We start from the raw sequence: 22,834 nt of genomic DNA on the forward strand, positions 1-22,834 counted from the left end.
CTATGTCAAGTGTTATTTGCTAAAACCTGTGGGTGCTCAGAGATATAATCAGACCTCCACAGTTAAACCACTTTATTTACAACTTGGGAAAGATAGAGGCAGTCACTTAATCCAAACGCAGCTGCTTTAGTGGTTAACTTCACGTAAGCATACAGTAGGACACAGTGAACTCACGGAAATATTTATACTACTGTTCAGTGTCATTTACAGTCGAAAGACCAGATCTGATAGTCAGCTGAACCATTATATCTCCAGCAGTCTTGGCTGCTAGCGGAGTATAGATCAATTTGTATGTGAAAAAACAAGACTGACCAAGACTGAACTCTAGTACTGGCTCATCTGGATCTTGACTGTTTCCTACAAAGAAGAGAAAGACCTTATATAATGCAAAGTAAAATGTGATACAAGATGTAATACTATCGCTACCGTGTACCTTCCAATGCTAGTCCAAGCATCTCAGAGGAAAGCTCAAAAGTGTTTGACCTGTACACCGACCATGGCCGTTCCCTCCGTGACATTTTGGCAGGATGTTTGTGTGTGTGTTGAAGTTCAATAACAGGAGTGGTGGAAACCGACACACAGCCAGACACACTCCTGTGTGGCCGTTTCCTCCTGTGTTATCTGAGAGAGAGAGAGAGAGAGAGAGAGAGAGAGAGAGAGAGAGAGAGAGAGAGAGAGAGAGAGAGAGAGAGAGAGAGAGAGAGAGAGAGAGAGAGAGAGAGAGAGAGAGAGAGAGAGAGAGAGAGAGAGAGAGAGAGAGAGAGAGAGAGAGAGAGAGAGAGAGAGAGAGAGAGAGATAGAGGGTTAAAGAGTACACAGCTTCCAGAATCGAAATAAAATTCCTTTCAGCCACTTAACTTAACAACCCCAGAAGCAGAGCAAAGAATATTGCTAATATAATTTTTTTTTTAAAATATTTAAGTACAAGAAAAATTCAACTTTGCGATTCATTGGAAAGGGAGAGTATTGCGGATCCATTCAGAATGGATGAAACCAGGGGACCAGATGGCATTGCTCTGAGGAAGCATGTCCAATACACCTTCTCCTAGTCTTATGAATATTTTATTAATTCCTTTTATCTTTTTCTAAATAAGCTAAATTTAAACACAAAAAGTAGGCCTCTTGCACATCTCAGGTGTCCCCAGAATGTGTCTGTCAAGTTTCAACAGATCATTGATTACATTGTTTTGCAAAAACCTATTTTGAGTGGAAGCAGAAACACGCTTTTTTTAAGCATGCAAATCAGTTGCTGGTAGAAGAATAGGGCTGTCCCTTTACAGCTCGTTCCTTAGATGTTCTGCGAAAAAAAAAAAATCTATGGTTTATTATTATGCCTACGATACTGAAATCATGCGTTTTAAACCAGCTGAAGCTTCTGATAGAGTTTTCTGAGTGCAGTCATCCAAAGCATGCACATAAAACGCTGAAAAACTAACTCATTGTCTCATTGTGCTTAAACTGACAAATGCACACTTGTCTCCTCTGAGGCTGGGACTCTAAAAAGTGTTCTGCGCTCATCATTGCAGCCAAAGAGAGAACAGTTAGCATGTTCTTGAAGATTAGGGCCGGTGATATTATATTAAGATCCCCTTTTTTACATTATTGCGGTGAGGAGGGGGACTTGAGAAAGGACTGAAAACCCAAGAGAAATAGTAGAAGACTAAATCTCTAAAGAAGTGACTCTTAGCTATGAGATGGTATAGGACAGTATGCCTATAGATGTAAAGTAGTACTATGCATCTGTTTATCCATGTAGATTTTTCACGCATTTAAAATACCTTCTATGAATCATCTGTGCCTCTAGTAGGCATATAGGTAACTTAATAATGTTAACAGACACGGTTGATGAACAGAACCTCGTCTGCCCACATCGCACTATGAGTCAAACACGAACAAGAGGAGCTGATGTTAAATCCAACACACATAGATGTCCCGTTTGGAAATTCACATAATGCTGTCCAAAGGTCTAAGACTACACTGGGATTTATTTAATGCAGACGTGGAAATAAATAAAGATTTAGTATAAAGCAAAAGGGGAACCTACCAAATAGTACATTTACGAAATTCTGGTTCTCAAGTACATTTCCCTGTCAAAATACTTCAAGCACAATTTCTATCGAAAAATGCACTCATATTATACAAATTAATTTCTAGGTCCCACAGAATGCATTTCTCACACAAACAACAGACTGCAAAAGCAGCAGTGATAACGAGACAGTGAATGGTGAACGGTGTGTGTGTGTGTGTTTGGATGCAGTATGTCGTGGCAGCTTGTTTACTGCATGTTGAGCTGCAAGCACGTGTCCTTGTCCTTTACACATGAGAACAGAGAAGAGGAGAGAGATTCCCCTTTTCAAGCCTTCTTCTCACTGGGAGAAAAATGCAGGTCATGAATATCTGCCTTTGCAAATAAAACTGTTAACATCAAGAATTTTACGTATAGACAACTGACATAAATATGAAATGATCCTAAATTCTGCTCAACTGGTCGTCTCCATGGAGATGGTGATTTACGGTATTGTCACTCTCTGTGGGATTGTTCTTTCATTGCTGCTAAAATGCAGAAAGAAAGAACAAACAAGACCTGCTGTGGGAGATTATTAAAGCAAGTGGGCTGCAAACTTTCACTTGCTATTGACACAACCTCGGTGACCCAGCTCTGCAGCTTCTCAATCCATGAGAAAAACAACTTATGAAAGTAGGGATGCATAAAAATTGAAAATCCTTGATTAAACGATCCTGGATTTACCTTAGGAAGAGACAATTCCTCTGAATGTATATGAATATACTTGCTTAGACTTAGTTTTCCAGACTATTTGGATTTTTTTACCACCCAACCACAGTGGCACATAGATGTTCCATGTGCTGGATGATAAAATAGCAGTTTCTAGTCAGATTTTTTCTCTTTTGGGACGAAAAAAAAAAAAAAAAAAAAGCATCTTTTCTACAAAACGTTTCACTTAATCCCTAGTAAAAAGTCTAATTATGTATAAAAGTGTAAAAGAACTTTTTGTTCTTGATCTCAGTGGATCAGAAAGAAACATTAACACCAATATCGAGTGCCATATATAGGTCCTGGAGACCCCACCAGATTTATGAGTCACATGAACTGGAACAGGAAGACAGGGAGAGCTTTTTCAGAAAATCCCTACGGACAACCTGACACACTTTTTCTTCATGTGTCCTGCTGAAAACGGCACACAAATTCTAACGGACTCCTCCAAGTTAATATGAAGTGCTGCACGAGTCCGATGTCATTTCAAAGCAAGAAACGCTTTAACAAGCACTAGCAGTTGTCTCCTTTCAGTGTGTTGGTTTCCTGCAGAGGGCAAGGAGAATTGAAGTGAAAACACTTTTCACTTCTCTCTTGCTGGTCACAGCATTTTTCATGTGTAACAGAGAGGAACTTGGTATAAGATGCAGCTGGCTGCCCTAAACCTCCTTAAATGGTCAGAGATATTTCTGTTTTCTTCGATCCACCTGAGGTGATAGCAGAAGGCCTTAATTTAAGGCAATAGTTCACACAAAAATAAAAACTGTCATCATTTACCTACACTCTTGCTGCTTCAAAATGTTCATGAGACGTTCACTTTAGATGCTAGATGCTCATAACTTTCTTTGTTCTCTCTCATAAACTGCCATGTGTTTAATTGTACAAATATATAATTTCAAATATATAATTTCTCCATGTCTCTGAGGCTCCTAATCAGTACAATAATAATAATGATGATAATAATAAAAATAATAATAACAAATTAGACTACACTCTCTCTCTTTTAAATATAAAAAGGGTGTAACATTACCCAAATCAAAGTGATCATCCTTATGCCCTTGTTAGTGAAGACTTTGGAGTGAGCAGACTTGCGTAGTCGTTTGGAATGCACACACACACACACACACACACACACACACACACACACACACACACACACACACACACACACACACACACACACACACACACACACACACACACACACACACACACAACCATGCTATGTGCACCTTTATGAGATTTTATGAGGTTTAAACTATAGGCTAACAATCAATTTTTTAATTTGTTCAATTAATATTCAAATATAATATGCAAGTGACGACACTGCGGCGTCCGTGTCCTGCAGAGCACGCTTCAGCTTCTGTTAGGTATGCATCTAACAGCACACATTTATGTAGGTTAAACATTTAAACTAACATTGTGACATGCTTGAGCTGTTTTATGTCTATTGATTTTATTTTAGGCAAGTCGTGATGATTTGCAGGCGCCCGTGGATATTGGAAAAGCGAGTAAAGTCATTCAAATACATTGCAAATATGGAAACATTTGATTACGCGTCGAAAGATAGACCCGATATTAGTTTCAGTTTTGTTTTAGCCTAAGTTAATTTGTTTAGGCATGTCATTTATATAGGCTAGCTTCTTTCACTTCTTAAATACTGATATTGAAAGGATTTGTTGTGGAGTGGAGGAAATTAAAATAGCAATCGACCACAGTGAGTTGAAATGACTCTGATTAAAAAAAAAAAAAAAAAAAAAAAAAAAAAAAAAAAAATATATATATATATGTATTTTTTTTTAAATCAGAGTCATTTCAACTCACTGTGGTCAATTGCTAATATATAACTTATTTTTATATTTTGGTTACTTTTTGACAAGAACATTTATGTTAGAATTAAATTAATTAAACAATAATGAAGTTCTTTCAAAATGACTGTACATTGGAGATTTAATAAAAGCAAAAATTCTGAAATTCTGATCTTTTAGAGCTCATAATGTGTTCCAAAATTATATATCATATTACACGTGAATGAATAAATCAGTATATATATATATATATATATATATATATATATATATATATATATATATATATATATATATATATATATATTATTTAAGTGCCGAGTACCAACTTTGCTCTGTTTATAAACTTTTGCACGAATGTTCATGCAATGCTCATGTAATCTAATCGCTAGCACACGTGAGCTGATGTATTCCTCTTTTTGGCAAGACATATCAGCATCATTTTTCATAACGATGATATTGTACTCCCCTAGTTTTGATCATATTTTGTTTATTTCCTTACAAGCATCATAAGGAAATGCGCGAATATACATCAATATCTCATAATATGCAAATCTTAATTGACCGAGTTTAAAAATGTAACACTCAGGTTTTATACAACATGCAACAGTGGGTCCCTGCTCTGCCTTACCATCCACTGAGGGGTCCTTGTCTGAAGACCCTGGCTTTAATAGCCCACTTCTAAAGTATAACACCAACGCACCTTACGTTTTAGTTTTGGGGTTTTTATTCAGAGAAAAGCATGATCAAATCCAACTCTACTCTTTTCAAATATCTACGAGCGAGACAGAAAGAGTGAGGAAAATGAGTGTGTTTGTTTTAGATGACTCTGAGTCAGGAGCAGAGCAGAGACAGGAGACCGTAAAAGGGCAAATCTAGTTTCCCAGTTTTTGCTTTCTGTCTGAGTGCCAAACCTCGAACCCATGGTCCCTCTCTCCTCTTACTCTCTCTTTCAGTATAATGTCATTAGTCAGTTAAGCAGGTGAGTGGCCTGAAACTCCCTCAGATGTTCTTTTGTATCTCCAGTTTAACTTCCCACACAGAGAGAGAGAGAGAGAGTTAACAATCCAAGCTCAACACGATTCAGAACTGATCATCTCTATAACACATCAGTGTCTCTTTTCCTCTTCCCACACACCTCTCATTTACAGCTGCATCACTTCCTCCACACACACACACACACACACACACACACACACACACACACACACACAGGTAAAACTTTCTACAGTGTCATTTTTACCCTCTCCCAAGCGCTGCCAAATCCAAACCACTGTTCTCTAGACCAGTTCACCAAATACACCACTATAATATTTGTCAATCCCCAAAACAACCCAGTTTTATTCAGCTTTTCAACAAATTCCTAGTAATTGAGGATACATATGGATACATATGATTGATTGGCAGATGTTCATAATCATATTTTGCCAATATAGTGTAATACAGGTATCCTTAGACAAATATTCCTGGCCTTCTACAATTTTAGGAGTTTATTTAAACTGCCATTATTTAGCATTGACTTATGGCTTATGTCACAAATGTAAACTTCAAGAGAAAGCTTTTCTTTAGAGAGATTATACTCTTGAAGAACACATGCTGGAATTTATCAGCTGTAACTGGAGGCTCCTCTTTATAATAATAATAATAATGATTAAAAACAGTCAATTGGACAGTCACAAGCCTCAAGGTCTTCTTCTGAAATATTTTAAATTAGTTCCAGAGACAAACAAAGGTTACGGTGAGATCACTCTTAAACTTTACAAATGTACTGCGATTTTAGTAATTTTTTTAATAAAGCAATATAGATTCATAATATTATTGCCATTTCATATCATCAGCGGTTAGAGTTGGATTATGTAATACGATGCAATGCTAAGCCGAATAGCAGACGCATAGCTGTTATTCAATGTATTTTTCGCCTTGAGACTTAGATTATGGTTTCCTAATAAACCAGTGTGTTAAAGTATCTGGGGTAGTGGGGAACGCCTGAGAGACAGGGGAAAGAGAAAAACAAACCAATGAGATCAGTATGTTTATGGGGGAAAAATAGTCCTCTCCTAATGTTCTTCCGTCAGAGTCAGACGTCCTGAGAAACGTCCATGTAAACTCTCCAGATGGCCTGGCTAGCATTGGGAAGACACTGATCTATGAGTTGGGGTAGCAAACACCGCACTGAAAACTGTGATGGAGAGATAAATAGGAAAAAAAAAAGAAAGGGATGGCCCTTGTGGTAGAGTGTATGTGTTTTTGTGCTCGGGAACAAAAAAAGATTACCCCTCCTTTTAGACGGTCTGTTCATCCAATTGGAGCTTGCATAATTTCTTTAGAGGACAACCACAGATGTTACCCTTTGAGATGAAAATGAGCAACAGCCATCTTTCCCTCAGCATGAGCTCATAATAACACACAAAGCCTTATTTTTGTCTTCATTTGTTTGGTTTTATTTATTTTCGTTTGACTTATTTTTTTTTTTTTTTTTGCATGTATAACTTGTATAATTAACAATTACATAGAACCTATTAAGGTTTTGGTGTCCCAGCTATGGGAAACAAATAAATAATCTTAACAGAACTGAAACTAGGCTTGTAAGCATATTCATATTCATATAAATCATGCCATAAACTGAATTTTTCCAAAGCAGTTTTGTTATTGTTAAAGGAACAGTGCACCCAAAAAATGGTCATTTGTTTTTTTACATTGATCCTGGCTCTTCCAAACTTGGTAATGCTGGTGGATGATGGCCATGATTTTGAAGCCCCGTACTGCGTTGTAAATCTAACCTATACAGATCAATGTTTTAAACTAAAATATTTTTTAAATTATAAAATGTAAGTAAATGACTTGCAGTCATTTTCAGCAAGAGCATCACATCCCAGCTTCTTTGCTGACTTGACGTACAACGCAGTACTTGCAGCTATATCTCATTTACGAACCTTCAAAATCATGGCCATCATGAGTAATCATGCGAAATATGTATACATATTCAGTATAATTCAACTTAACCTGTTAGTAATGTCTTAATGTTATTTGAAGCAATTAACATCAAACTGTAGTAAAAATGTAATCGTGATCGGCGTGACCTAGGAGGTTTCATTTTAAGAAAAGAAAAGAAAACCAAGTGCACGTAATTCATTTGAACGACACCCTTAGTGGAATGTAAAGGGAACGAAGAAGCAGTTTCCCTACTCATTACTCAAACGAAACCATAGAAGCTTGAGATAGTTTAAAGCCAATTGTAAAAGTTCAACTATGCTATCTGAAAGAAAATAAGAATTAGCAAGTACAAAAGATGGTAATAAAAGGATCCTTTAGAACAGATCGATTGTTAACCGAGAAATAGGTTAACAAGAAGTGGGCAGAGCAAGTGCATGTGCAAGTAGGTGCACCTAAACCAGGATGTTTTGCAGCTTGTGAGAGGTCTTAAGGGAAGTGGTTTGTCACTTTCAACAGAAGCACCACTATGAGGAAGTAGATCAAATCAATCAAGGCACTCAAACTGGATGATCACATTCTATGATGCTATGATGCAATGACCAAAATGAGCTGTGATTATAAAACTTTTACTAGACCCTGACCTATGACAGTCTAATGATTAAAAATACAAAATACAAAAATCAAATAAAATATTGACATATACATACATATATACACATATACACATATATATATACACATATATTTACACTTGTTCAGCATGCTACACTTTGACTAACAAAAAGGAGTACTTTAAAGGTCAGCAAGATATGACTTAGCTTTCCACTGATATACTGATATACAGGTGCTAGTCAGGTATTGAGCTCCTATTTCACAGAAGCGCGTGGGGGAAGAGAGAAATGCAGAGATTGCCAAGTGCCTAGACTATGCTTGTATTATTGCAAACATTATTGTATTTAGCCCATTTATGTTCTGTGGGGTCTTCAAAGCAAATTAATATAATCTGTGCCATTTTTTAATGTATTAAAACAACATCAACAACAACAACAAAAGTCTAGAGAAGAAAAAGAATAGCAACAGCCTAAAGCTCTTAGGAAAGCACTAGGAAATTACTTAAGGCCAAAAAGGAATGTGTGACAACTTGCATTCTTGAATATTTTCACACAAAAGCAAATGCATGCACATACATTATTTTTCTGTTTTCTCTACCATAATGTCCTTACTCATTATAATTACCCAACAAAAATGTGTTATAAAAAAATCTATGTCTATATTGATTTGCAGTAGGCATGTGTACATATTCTAACATTTTAAAATATGTAATATCATTAACGTCTCTACTGTCCTTGTTTAATTGTGATTGTTTTTGTGCCGCTGATTTAAATAGCATTGCATTTTTGCAACATCTTAAGATGTTAAAAGCTGTTAAACTTAAGTCTTAAGTAAACACACTCTAAATCTGACGACCCTAACTTTAAAGGGTTTCCTTAAGACAAAACAACAACTAGTCATTAAGACAATGCACCAACTAGTTGTTGTTAAAACTGTTATGCCTAATTTGTGGTAGTAAGGCACGTTTAAGCCCTAATTTTACATTTGTACAGAGCTATAAAAGGTACACGAGCTACTGAAGCATGTGGCCTTTTTATACACGTATACAGAGTTTAACATTTAACACAAATGCTAAGTCATTTTATATCTTTGCACTAATTTGCTAATATCCTAAAATAGCGTATTAGTGGTCATTACCAAACAGAGCAGCTGTTTCTGCTAAGAGTTTCACATTTATTATTCATCCCAGATTGCTTTCAAGACTCCATCATCCACATGACTGGAGAAGGAACATTTCGTGGAAATGGTCCGCATCGGGACCAAAATTACATAACATTCTTGCCTCAACGTTGCATACGGTAGAGGACCTTTCCGTACACTCACGTTTACAATCATACAAGTGCCTTTCCAGGGCAGAAATAGAAGCAGACAGACCTTTTGGTTCCACAATTTCTCATATCTAAAAGAAATATCAATAATGCAGGCCTGTGTTGCATAACCAGTGGGCCAGTCTTGGGAAGCTCCACGGCATAAGTGCAACAACAAATGCTCCACATATCAGTTCTGATCTGCTCTCAGCCGGCAGGCAGAGTTGAAGAAGCTGAGTCATTATAGACAGAACACGAAGATGGATCCTAATTCGATTCCATGTGAACCACAGCATGTATCCCATCATGCATCTCAGCTCAGCACGAGTCCCTTCGTGTTCAGCATGCAACAGAAGCTTGGAATAAAATGTTACCAATTAAAACAAAGAGAGAACTCTCCTCAAAATAAAGACGATCAGTCCAGTTCAAATATTTATCAGGACATTTAACATGACTTTTTATTTCAATTTGATTTATTTTTTCCAGTTTACATAACCTCAGTGGCAAAGTGCTTCCCAGGCTGTGCCTAATGGTCTCTTCAGCCACGAAGAAAAAATAGATACTCTGAAAACCTGGCACGGGGCTGCAGTTTCTCTTGAGGACACTGCCGATATTTAAGAGAATAACATGTCTCTGAAGGTGCCTTTTCAGGTAGTGAAGGGGAATAATCAAACAGCTCACACCGCCAGAAGAAAAGTGCTATATCTGACTCACAGACATGACTAACTGTAACAGGCTGTGACATGACACTTGTCACAGCAGAGCTACATGTGACCTGGGTTGATGCTAAAAAGTGATCTGAACTCATCACCGAACGGCAATGACTTGTACATTCATATGGACAAAAGTATTGGGACACCTCCTTCTGTAGAACAGAAAAAGGCTCTTCCAAACCTGGCAACAAAGATGGAAACAATTCATGTATTTAAAAATTGATTTCCATCTCTGTTGCGACAGTTTTCGTGAGTGCCTAAAATGTACAAGTCATCGGTGTTTAGGGATGAGTTTTTGGCTCAAGGGCTGCATTCAAAGTCACACCAGAGGTGTTTAGCTGGGATTAGGAGTTGGCTTTATGCAGACCAGTCAAGTTCTTCCACACTGACTCAATCAGTCATTTCTTATTTAAACCTTGCCTTATACACAGAAGCACACAATTCCTTAGAATATCATTTGTATGCTTTAACATTCAGTACTCATGGGTATTACTAAAGATCATTAGAAGTGGGTGACCCAACAATTTTGGCAATAAAGAGTATGTCAGTGCCTTTGTTCGGTCTCAAGATGCACGCCAGTATCTGCTGCTTTCTAACTGCAATCAAGTTTTTTTTACTTTATTTTGATACTGCTTCGCAGCATCTTTAGGTTCGACTACTTTTGCTCTAAAATGCTATTGCGTCTTCTTTTGAATGGCATCCAGGACAGTCTTAAGTAAACTGACCTTCAGACTGACAGATGAAGGTCTGGAATACATGGTAGCGTTCATTGGCCAAGGTCCGCCAGTGAGACCGTTTGATTGACATGTCAAACAACCAATCACAGATAGTTTTGTTTCAGCGTCACACAGCTCGTATAAATTACTTTGAAACTCCTGAAGTGTTTTCAGATAAGTTTTCCATTCGCATCAGAAGTTTAGCCAAGGACTACATCCAGGACTGCTGAATTACAATCTTTCTCTACAGCACCACACTGGTCAAACTGCAGGTTCTTCCATTTCGTATCTAAAGATACAAAACAAAAATGATAAAGATACGGTCACAGCCTGGAGTGGGTTTCCCAAATGCGAGGTCACAAGTTCCACTTTTACCAATAGAGTTCAATAGAATTAGACAATAGTTAACCAACAATGGTTTTGGGAAACAAATCCCAAATCGGTATCTTTAGCCTAGTACACAACATTGTTTTGGAAGATCGGCAAGTTCATAGAAAATGCATCATATTTTGTGGAATTACAAATATTCCAAAACAATTGATAACTCACTAAAAGCTTATAAAGAGGACCTCAGTTGCATACTGTAAGTAAATCTGTTGCAAGGAGATGGCCGTTCTGACATCTGTGCCAAACAGTAATGACTACAGCTCCTTTGACAAGAAGAATCATGCACTCTTAAACATTTTAGCCTTTTTAAGGTCACATCTTATGACATCACATCCTGTTTTTGGTTCATTTAGATGTCTTAGGTCCACGCTGCTTTCAAAAAGCATACCTGCCAAGTGCAATCATGCCCTAAAACACAACCAAACTGACTTAGACAAACACATCTTTCTTTGTCTAGCTTATTAAAGGGGATTTTTTTTTGCTGAGGTCAAGTAAATCAAAAACAAGACACGGATTACATAACCATAACACCAAGAAAGGCATCTTTTGATCGCTTGTTATGAAGTCTTAATGCAGAACGCCACACACCGCTGCTGTGTGGTGCCTGCACGTGGCCCATGTTTTCCTCTCAGCTGAGTGAAACTACAACAAATCCCCAAACGAAGTGCGATCAAGCACACTGCATTTAAACTGTACTTACGCAACAGCCTGCCAGCTTCACGAAATATCAAACTCCAACCAGGAGCAAACCAGTCCTAACCTATTAGGACTATGTTTATTGAAGGAATTTCTGGTTATCAGATAAAACTGGCAAGATTTTCCAAGGAGCCAATTATTAGGGGAACTTCAGTCTCACTTTTTATGAAAAAAAAAAAGAAAAAAAGAATCACTATAATTATTGCAATTATGCAGAACATGCAAACAGATAGAAAAAAAAAAAATTCTGTAAACAAACAGAAATTAAGCAATCAATGCATTGCGTCAATATTCATCTTTGGAGCTATATTCATAAAAGTAGATGATGTGGGTATTGCAACAAAATAGCTGGTCATTAAATAGTTTGAAACTCTGCAGAGTCATGTTCAAGGACATGGTTGGCCAAGTAATCACTGCAATATTTTTCTTTATTTAAGCATTAAGTTGCTTAAAAAATTCTAATGCATAATTATCTAAACGTTGTCACGTTACAAATGAAATAACCATTAAAAATATAATCAGAAATGACTAAAACCTAATAGAAAATACCTATTCAAAAAAATCATTGATCTTTTAAAAATGCATTTTTAGTAAAAATGAAGTTGCCATATTTCATATTTTCCCATTAAAAAAATGTGGGTATTATAGGGTTAAGACATTAAACATCCAATTAAGCAATGACACGAATGTTCTCAAGTTCACAAGGAAATTACAGATGCGCTGGGATTTAGTCTAATCATGGCCCTACTTCAATGTCATACTACAATTTAGACACGAGCGAACACCGGCCTTTCAGGTCACACCGCATGCATACATACTTTTCACCCTGCACGATCTATCAAGACGTTTCGGTGTTTCCCCCAAAGAAACGTTAGCAGCTTTCGATTTGGCGCGCAGCGTCCGGCGGCTAATTTACAGAAAATTCCGAACGCGATTAAAAAAAAAAAAAAAAACGGCATCGCGGCCAAGTCACAGCTACAAACATCTTTCAAACGTAACTTATCTCCGGTTCGCCTCCCTGGCGCGCTAGAGAGCGTGCGAACAACACGGATTACTTTATGCTTATTTCTCCGGTTGTGTAACCGGCGAAGAGCCTCGAGACTCGCTGTCCCGAATGTTTCACAGATCAGATGTACTCACATCTCGGCGGGTGCTGTGTCAATCCATGTTGCCATCGGAAGAGTTGAGATGCATGCGAAGCTCTGTTGCCAAATTCCAGCGCGCTGCCTCTCGCTCTTCTCTGCGCTGCTGCATAGTGTGGCCCCGCCCTTGCGCGTGACGCCACCTCGCTCGCCCCGCCTTTCCCACGCGCTCTGTCCGCAACTACACGTGCAGGCGCAAACAAGAAATAGTGTTTGTACAAGAAGACGCTTTAACGAAATAATAAAAGAATATAATAGCAGAGCATACTAGTTTGCACCTAAGTATTTAAGTTATTTGCGACAGATACGAGCGTGATATATTTAACTGTGTTGTGTTTGTTTATGTGCATATTATATTTTGAGGAATAGGACTGTATATCTCCGATTATGATTAGACTACAAATGATACTGGTGGGGTTGATCCTCATATCGTGGCAATGATTCTGCAATCACAAGTCTGCAAGCAAAAACAAAATATCCAAGCCTCAAGAACTGTATTGCCATCTTGTGGATGCTTGGTAAAAACAGTCACAGTTTTCAATTAATTTTATTTCACTTTCTGTTTGGTGGACACATACAATGTTTATATACATTTGCATATTGCATTGCATATTACATACTATATTGGAAACAGGTATGCCATGAAATATAAATAATAATTATGTGATCATATTTTTCATTATAAAATAATTTTGAAAACGATTTGAGACTAAACTAAGCTTTTTTGTCTTAGCATAATGACAATAAATGATTGCAATAAAGAGCCAGTTGCCGTACTTTTTACTCCAGTAATAAGGTTTATTTCTCAATATATTCTTGAAAAGTTAATGCATTCAGTAGTGGGGCATGTTGTCACAATATATGAAATAATTGACACAGTCCTGCTGTGAGTAAAATCATAAAACAGTTCACGAAACAACAAAAACCTAACTGGTAACTGAAATAGAAATCCATTACTTTGGGCAATAAATGATTGAACTCATGACATACGGTATAAGAGCATTTGTGAACTGTTACATTTATACAGGAAGCTAATCTAGCTGATGCGTTTGTACTTACGGACATCAGAGGATGTTGATTAAAAGTCTCACTTAAAGAACAGGTGCGTCTACAATGAGCTCAATAACAGACCGCTATTAAAGAGAAAGAGGTGGACCTCAAAGGCCTTTCTCAGCCTCGAGATCAAATTAATACTGCAGCCCTATTTTATCTATAAATAGCTTAAACTGGGTCATGAATCTTTTCTTAGGTGGATAGATAATAGTGTTCATAACACGTATTTACATTCATGTGATGCGTGTTTAATATAAATGTGTATTCGATTAAATCTCCCATGGCTGTTAGCGTAAAACAAGGGTAAACTGCTGTTTTGCATATTTAACATATTCATGATAATAGTGATAAATCATATTTGCAGATGCACTCAACTTATGTTTTTACACTGAGAACTGTATAGTGCTCTGAACTTCACATTTGTGCAGAAATTGTGTTTTTGCTTTGGCATATCAACACCAAATAAAATAAAATAAAATAAAATAAAAAATAAATAAATTAAAAATAAATAAATAAAATAAAATAAAAAATAAATAAAATGAATGAAAAAAAAAAAAAAAGGTACTGATCTGTGCTCTACTGATTTGAATCGTAATTTCTTTTTTTTTTATAAATAATTACAATAAAACAGCGTGTTTAATTAAAAAACTTAATTAAACATAAAAGTCTAGGAAAACTGACATTACCTGTAAAATGCACTCATATATTTTATCGATTTTCTGTGAAATTCACTTCTTTGAGATGATAGATGAAGAGCATGCTAAAGTGCACTTGTGAGTTTATTTTCACATAATTTAAACCAAACAACACTAATTAATGTTTCACCACATCTATTTCACAAGGCCGTGTATACGTTTAATTAAAACATTGGTGTCTTGAGACGTGTGTAGATCCATTTCACAGTTAAATAAACTTTTCACAGTCGCGTTGCTATTTTTATTAAAGAGGGTAACTAAATACTGACTCCAGCAACGCATGATGACAGATGCTATTTTCTATACCATTACCTCACCAGTACAGACTCGTTCATGAAAATCCAATGTGCTCTGACGGCAGTGCAACTTGATATCAGCAGTGCTACAATAATTGATTGAAAACACATTTCAGTCACATCCAGTTGGTCTCCTCAGTCACACAAAACAGATTATTTTTATTAGATATTATTAATTTTGTTGAACTGGATCAGACGTCTATTTTTAAATAAATCCCTACAGCTAGACTCTAAGAATAGTGGCGTCTGCTTCTTTTTTTGTGTCAGTGGTCATTGCACAGTGTCCACACCGGTGAAAGACAGAATCAAATATTTGAAGGACAAGAAATAATGTAGACGAATATACAAACCAGCCCGACAGTGTTGGTAACGCTAACCAACTAGTAATGTGAGTATTTAAAATTAAGGGGCTGAGAAAATCGCTGTTCAGCAGAAATGCGTCTGGTAGTTTTACAGTTCCTGGCTGGATTTTTTGGAGCTCTAAGCTCAATGTTCCTCCTGGGATCACTTGGGTCTGATTACTGGCTTATGGCGTCTGAATCTTGTGAAGACGCTGCTCTTTTCAAATCCTGGAGAGTCACAAAGGTAAGGCTCGAACATGTTTTAAAAATATTTGTGTTTGATTAGGCTTTACCCACGCGTTTAAATGATTTATGAGACATTTATCTGACAAATCAGACATAAAAAGAATGAATTAATCCATCTGGGACCAGAATCATAAGCCTGCATTGTATTGTAGTTGATATGTTTCAATGGAACAGCAACATTTGAGGAAGAAAATTGTCTTCTTTGAATAAAATTCCATCTTACACTATTAAAAATAAAGTTTTTAAGAGGAATTTTAGCAATGTTGCTAAAAAGAGTAAAAGAGTAAAACAACATTTTAATCTAAATCTTTTTCTACTACAGCCTTCTGTGCAATGGAAAGTTTTCCATAGAAGTTAAAGCTACATAAATGCCAATAAGAACTTTTATTTTTGTATGAATTTACGTGAATTTTACTCTGTGAATGAGCACAGATATGAAATGCTGTTCAGTCATAGCCTTTCTAAAGAAGCTGGCTGATTAAAGAAAGCTTGCTTCTTAAGCTAACTAAGACTAGAGACTCCAGCATCCAAAAACCAAACATGATGGTACACTTTGAGTAGGATTATTATATTAGGAACAATATCAATAAATCAGGAACATGCATTTATCATCTCAGTTGTTTATCATCTAAGGATATCTCTGAAGAACAAGCAGACAGCAGCAATCCAGCTGAAAACACGCTTCTGTTCTACCATGAAGGTCTTTTCTGGAGATGTTCCTACCATAGGGGTTCAAGTGGAGAGCAGGGCGGCATACTGGCTTTTTTGATAAGTAGGTGAACTCTCTTTCTTGCTGGCTACAACTTGTGATATTGCTTTAATCCGAAAACAAACAAACAGTTCACAGTTGTTTGAACTCAGTTTCATTAGGTAGCCTACCTACAAACGGTGCAGACCTCACGTATACCCCTCTACTGTACACGGCATTCAGAAAGTATTCATTTCTTTTCACATTGTATACAGTATAGCCAGTGAAGGGGAAAGCCACTTTTAAAAGGATTGCATTACAATATCGCATTACTCACTAAAGAGTAACTCATTGCATTAGTTACTTTTTATACAAAGGTGTTACACTACTTTTCCGTAACCTTTTCTCATTTGGGCTGAGATCGCTTGCTTGTTTTTTAATAGTAAAAAAGCTCTATTTTTGGCAATTTACACCAAAAGTGAATGAATAATACTCATAAATATTATAAATTCAGTTCTGTACAGCAGCAATTCTTCAATTACTTTTTGGCAGCAGTAATTAGTTTCACTAGTTACATTACTTTTTCTTCACATGCACAGTTACCTTACCTTTAAAATGTTTCTGAAATGTTTCTAACATTGTATTTCTGCCTCCAAAACCACCTATGGAGTCAGAAGTTATGACAAACATTCAACGGTGACTAATAGCGACCTTTAGGAAAAGGTGTTGTATTACTGTCATTAATAGTATAGCTTGAAGATAACTGCAGCTATAATTTCTCTGTTAGCCATATTTAATAATAAGTGTGTTAGCAAAGGGGTGTGTGTGACAAGCCATGAAACGTTGATCTTTTCATCAACAAAAAGGCTTAATTTCCTGCTGAATGTAAACTTTTCCATATTTCAAGCTTTCCTGCAGCCCTGGTGAATGATGTGCCTGTGTATGTCGTGAAAATTATAAAAATAAATCTAGGAATTATTGTGTTATTAAGACATCAAAAGCAACTAAGCAATGAGCTGTTTTATAGACGTAACTACAATAATATTACTGAAATTTTATTACACTACTAATTACTGCACAATGTAATATTATTACTTTACCTAGTTACTAGTAAGTAGGTACTGCCTAAGACTGCTTATTAGTGTGGTTGAATTGAGTCATTGAAGGTCAGTAACAAAAAACAAAATGCAGTAATTTCCTGTAAATTAAAAAGTAATGTAGTAATTTAGCAAAACAAATATGATTACATAACTTTACCCTCAACGCTGGTCGTAGCCTTATGCTAAATTGTTTTTAATATTTTCCTAACTGTCTACCCTTTCATGATAACACAGAATCCAGATTTGTGATACTTAGAGAGTGATTCAAAAGAAAATGAAAAATTATTATTAAGTTAATTAAACCCGGATTGGGGTTTCCTGACATTTTTCTCTGCCTATCCCTTTCACGTTTTGGTCATGTTTGTTATGGACTATCATTAGACAGTCATTTTCACCTTACTCCAGAGATGTTTGATAGGTTTCAAATAAGCATGTTTTGAGTATAGTCCCTAAGGTGAATGTTTCTCCCAGCCTGAGGTCCTGAGCGCTCTAGAACATGGTTTTTATTAAGGATATCTCTGTATTTTGCTTTTCGACTTTCCTTTAAACCTGGCAGTGGAAAAAATACCCTCAGCATGGGACTACCACCACCGTGCTTCACTGTCGAGATAATAGTGCACAGACTGTGGTGCCACGGTTTCCTTTAGACTCCTGGAAAAGAGGATCATTAGACCAGAGGACCTTGTTTTCACAGCTAGAGCTTTTTATTTTTATTTTTTAACCAAGCAGACGTTCATGTGTCTTCTGAGAAGAGGCTTTAATTGGGCCATTCTGTCATGAGGCTAATTCACACCAGCAGACACACGTCTTAAACATTCAAATACACCACAAACACAGATTTATTATGTTCAATCAGCAACACAGAGCAACAACCAACAGCAAAATGGTAACTGATTCAGCGAACCCTGATAAACATGTTGGCTGTGTCTGTCGGTGCAGAGTGCTGCAGTGATGACTGTCCATCTCCACACATGATTTCTGGAGATCAACCAAACTATAATTAACTATATATAAGGTTCCTGGCCTGTCTCGGTTTGGTCAGATGGCCAGCTCTTGAGAAGTTTCCCAAAAGCACTGTAACCTCACAATGGTTTCGGGAAGCGCATCCCTGCTTTTTGCAAAGTTTGTCAAACTCTTTCATACGTGGACCACATACCTCAAGACTATGCTGAAATGCATGAAAAAAAGAAAAGAAAAAACACTGAATGCTTTCTGAATGCTCGGTATATTTTTAAATCTGGCCTCTTCCTATTTTCTAAAGATATAACTTGATTTGCATCTTTTTTGCAGGTGTTTGCTCTTTCTTGTAAACACACTGCTTCATTTTTCACCAGCCAATCAACCTTCCCAGAAGGTCTGCGTGCCAGCCTACATGTCCCGTGCTCCAGTGTCTGGATTTCCCAACAGTGTTCTAACCTCAGACTCGGCCACAGGTGAGATCTCAAGGAGCAGTTTGCTCGTACGTTCCCAATGTAAAGGAATTCTTCCTCATTTAACGCTGTCAAAATAACATGTATTGATTTCCATTGTTAGTGCAAAGGGCCTTTTGGTGTGTTATATTTGTGCTGGGAGTCGTCTTGATTATCACCGGTGGGTTCGTCACAATTTGTGCAACCCCAGGGACCAGCCACCGCCTTTATGAGACCGGAGGTGCTCTCTTTATAACCGGGGGTGAGAAAAAAGCTGCCAAAACACCCAATTCGGCCAGTGATTTGGCTGAAACGTTCACTCTTTTTCCTCTTCTTTCCTATATAGGTATCTTGATCATGTCTGTGGTGGTGCTGTTCGCTGTGTGGGTGCAGATGTCAGACTCTTTAGAGCGGTACGGCCTCCAGCGCAGACGCTTGCTGTGCCCCGGTCTGCAGCTCAGTGTGCACTATGGCCCGTCTTTTATGCTGGCTCCCACTGCTGCCTTCCTCTGTCTGCTCACTGGTCTGATTCTCTTATTCATCCCATCAGTCAGCAAAGCACCAGCCAGAGACACAGAGAATCAGCCATTCTCATTACGAGAGGAAAGTGTGTAGAGTACATATATATGACAACGATACAGTGTTTAAAGTAATTTTTACTCCCCTGAATGTGTATAGCTTCCTGCTTTCCTCATAATACAACAAAAGCACATTTAGATATTTTACATAAGAGTATAAGTGAATCTAATTTTGATCAAATTTTCAATAAAAAAATATGAAATGTACCCGGGGGCCACAAGGGGGTGCTAGAGGGCTAATAGAAATGATTTCATAAATATCGGCGATAATTTCATCAGATGTGTTACACTTGTTAATATCACTATTTTAAATAGCTTTTAAAAGTGTTTTTTTTTCTACTTGTTTTATTCTATTTACAGTCACAGCTCTGAAAAGCTCCTTAGTAACCATTCACACACAGTTTCACAAAAGAGCAAAGCGTTCCGCTAAACTTTTACTTTTGCGGAAAAGAGAAACAAAATGTGACAACGGAATCATTATTATTTTTTAAGAAAGTAAAAAAGTCATAATCAGATACAGATGTATAGTTTAATTAAGCACTACAACTACAAACGGCCCAACCACTAGTTCTCATTATTAATGCCTTTGTACGTTTTTTGGTAATATTTTTTTTCAAGTCTAATTATTTTCTTTCCTTTTTTCCTTGGCTCCAGATTTTTTTAAATGCTTTCTTCTTTTTCTTCTTTTTACTGCAGAAATGTCATTGAATTGAACTAAATATAATTCATAATAAAAAACTAAAATCAATCATGGTAAATTATGAGATTCCAGTTTGCAGTAAAACCTGGTAAAACTTATTAGCAGTAAGCAACTACTAATAAAACACTGTGTGTGTGTGTGTGTGTGTGTGTGTGTGTGTGTGTGTGTGTGTGTGTGATTAAAACAAAAATCTAATGTCTGATAGACATGTCTATTCGTGTAAACAGGACTTTAAACAGCCTGAATAAAATCTGATTTAACAATATTCATAACACTTTACTCCTGTGCCCTAAACAATGTACTGACATGAATGACAAAATACTAAATGAAAATGCTATAGTGCTTTTGATTTGAATTTGTGCAAAGTTCAAATATACCTACTTGCATTTAAAGAGAGTCATGCGTTTAATTCGGTTAACGTCTCTATCACGGCCCACGTCTTCTAGAAAGTAACCACCAGAGAGCAGTATTGCCTCAGATCTTAAAAGCTTACGGAAGAAGCGCTCGCCCCAGGGAACTGTGGGACTCATCCCAAAGCTGATCCCAGATAGCTGAAACAACAGTGCCGAGATTGGAAAATAAATCACTGTTTTATGAATAAGACACGGGAGCTCAGATAATAACTGTACATTTGAAATAAACATGAATCAAATTGGCACATTTTGATCAAACCTCAGCGTTCTTCATTTTCCTCTACAGTCATTCTTGCATGAAAGAATTACAATATATTCGCCGGGTCTATTGTCACACCTTCATAATTGGAAAAGGCAAACAGACCCCTGAGATGTTCCGAGAGATGCCGGAGTTTGACTCAGATGAAGTGAAGCGCCTCATCAGCGCAGATCTGTCTTTAATGTTTGACGCAACCCGCCGCACTGTTAATCTGAGTCGCGAGTTTGGCGCGTATAATTACACCTGGACCTGTCACATCCGCTTCCGCCGCCGCAGCCGACTTAAACATCTCTGTCAGCCCCGACCCTCGTCAAACCGCCGCGATGAATTGATGTTTTAAGGTAGGTTTTAATGAATAAGGGGGAGTCGGATTCGGTCATATCACCTCGGATTCAATTTTTTTTTCTTTCTTCCACGGCGTCTGTTGGCAGATTCATTACCGGCGCTTGCCCACAACCCCCCGCGCGATATTTTCCCGCGACTCGACTGTCACCCGCACCGCTCGCGCAGTTGTTCGTCCCCCTCATCACCGAGGGTCTTTGTCCCGGAGAGATAGAACTGTCCAAAACAATTACCTCAGGAGCTTTAACGACAAGCGGTGAAGCATTTTAATCTCTTCGCACTTTCTCTTGGAGGTACGGTTAAAAGACGGCTGTATGCAAATGCTTGACGCTAAATTCCCGCGCACAGATCAATAAATAAAACCGCATGCCAGGGTTTACTGCAAAGCAGGCAAAAAAAGGCCTTTTCAAGTTGCCGTCCTTTTCATTTTTGTCAATGCGCGCGTGAATGAAAAATGCTTAATGTTCAGTCGAAATAAAACATTTGGTAACACTTTAAAATGTTCTTGTTACACTGACCGCTATAAGCAAAACGTATAATTACAAGCAAATAACCCTAAACCAAACACTAATCCTAACCATATAAAGTCCACGTGGTTAAAATAGTATTTAAAGGTGTTATTACACTTTGTCCAATTCAAATAGGCTATGTAAAAATAATTTATTTGCATCAAAAATAGGCCTCAACTTGGCTGGAAACTGCATTCATTATGATTTTATTCATTGCAGCCAATATGCAGAACAAAAAAAAAAACTTGTGCACACTCACACATATTCAAGATGTAAGGAAACATGCCATCGTGATATTCCCGATGGTTTCACGTGACATTTTATTATGACAATTAACTTTAAAGTACGTGTGATTTTATTCAATTCCGGCCAAAGTCCAAAGAGCGCTTGTATACATGGCTCTCATTTTTTGGATCAGACTATTCATGTAGAGGACACACCCAGGGGGCACAATTACCTCCTGCACATGCTAGCCAAGAAGAGAAAATGACTGTTTCTGGATTCAAGACCTCTCAACCAGGGGACCCGGTGTTGGACCACTGTCCCCTCTACAATTATGCTCCCTTCTTCCTTTGAGCGCTGCCTGTTTATGAGTGGGCCCTCCGGAGGTCATATTCTGAGATGATGCTTTGTCTGGGCTTTTGCTCAAAGGGCCTGAGGCCTGGCACGTTGTCTCTGGAGAGGGCACTGGATGACTGCTTTTATATTATCAGCGAGGAAAACAGACAGTTGATTTGAATCAAATTCTGGGGCCACAATCGGCAGCGCTGCGAACGTCTTCTGCATTGTGTGAATCCCACTTATATATCATTTACAGGGAACTCTTCAGTAAAAGGCTGTTCTTTAATTTTCCAACGATGCCAGCCAGTGCTCTCATTCCTATGGCTATTCTCTGTTTCCCTCTCTCTTTTTTTTTGCGCGCTTGCTCTGGCCAACTCTTTTAGGGTCCATAATGAGTTCTGTGATTGCTGTGCGCCCCTGTGCCCCTTGCTTCCCCTCTCTGCTCTGCGGCAGGTTAATGAGGATCGGAGAGATCAGCATGCCGCTGTTAGACATGTCACACACGCGGAGGTGTTGAACAAACCCCTGTCCATCTTTGGCACTGAGCCTGGCAGAC

The 22,834-nt window shown here is 37.6% G+C and overlaps 2 protein-coding genes across 12 annotated transcripts in view; one reads left to right on the forward strand and one right to left on the reverse strand.

Annotated features, from left to right (window-relative positions):
- Positions 1-13,218, reverse strand: part of inpp4ab (inositol polyphosphate-4-phosphatase type I Ab) — a 35,957-nt gene extending 22,739 nt beyond the window's left edge. For all 11 annotated transcript variants that reach the window (XM_043242999.1, XM_043242995.1, XM_043242998.1 and 8 more), the window contains exons 1-3: positions 13,087-13,218; positions 434-621; positions 313-357 (exon numbers count right to left, since the gene is read on the reverse strand). In XM_043242999.1, coding sequence (XP_043098934.1) covers positions 313-357; positions 434-518 — 130 coding nt within the window. In that variant the 5' untranslated portion in view covers positions 519-621; positions 13,087-13,218. The remainder of the gene's footprint in view (positions 1-312; positions 358-433; positions 622-13,086) is intronic.
- Positions 13,219-15,255: 2,037 nt separating this feature from the next.
- tmem182b (transmembrane protein 182b) lies at positions 15,256-20,586 on the forward strand. The gene is made up of 5 exons (XM_043243019.1): positions 15,256-15,717; positions 16,353-16,491; positions 18,842-18,940; positions 19,041-19,178; positions 19,263-20,586. Exons 1-5 carry the CDS (start codon positions 15,568-15,570, stop codon positions 19,529-19,531), a joined length of 795 nt encoding a protein of 264 aa, XP_043098954.1. The 5' UTR covers positions 15,256-15,567; the 3' UTR covers positions 19,532-20,586.
- Positions 20,587-22,834: the final 2,248 nt, after the last annotated feature.

This window comes from Puntigrus tetrazona, chromosome 6, assembly GCF_018831695.1.
Source record: "Puntigrus tetrazona isolate hp1 chromosome 6, ASM1883169v1, whole genome shotgun sequence".
In the NCBI taxonomy this organism is placed as follows: domain Eukaryota; kingdom Metazoa; phylum Chordata; class Actinopteri; order Cypriniformes; family Cyprinidae; genus Puntigrus; species Puntigrus tetrazona.

Excerpts from the sequence above, each read along its gene's own strand:
- tmem182b (XM_043243019.1), top strand. The coding sequence starts at position 15,568 with ATGCGTCTGGTAGTTTTACAGTTCCTGGCTGGATTTTTTGGAGCTCTA. Across the intron at positions 15,718-16,352 it reads AATCCTGGAGAGTCACAAAG|GATATCTCTGAAGAACAAGC; the intron begins GTAAGGCTCGAA and ends TTATCATCTAAG. Across the intron at positions 16,492-18,841 it reads CATACTGGCTTTTTTGATAA|CCAATCAACCTTCCCAGAAG; the intron begins GTAGGTGAACTC and ends ATTTTTCACCAG.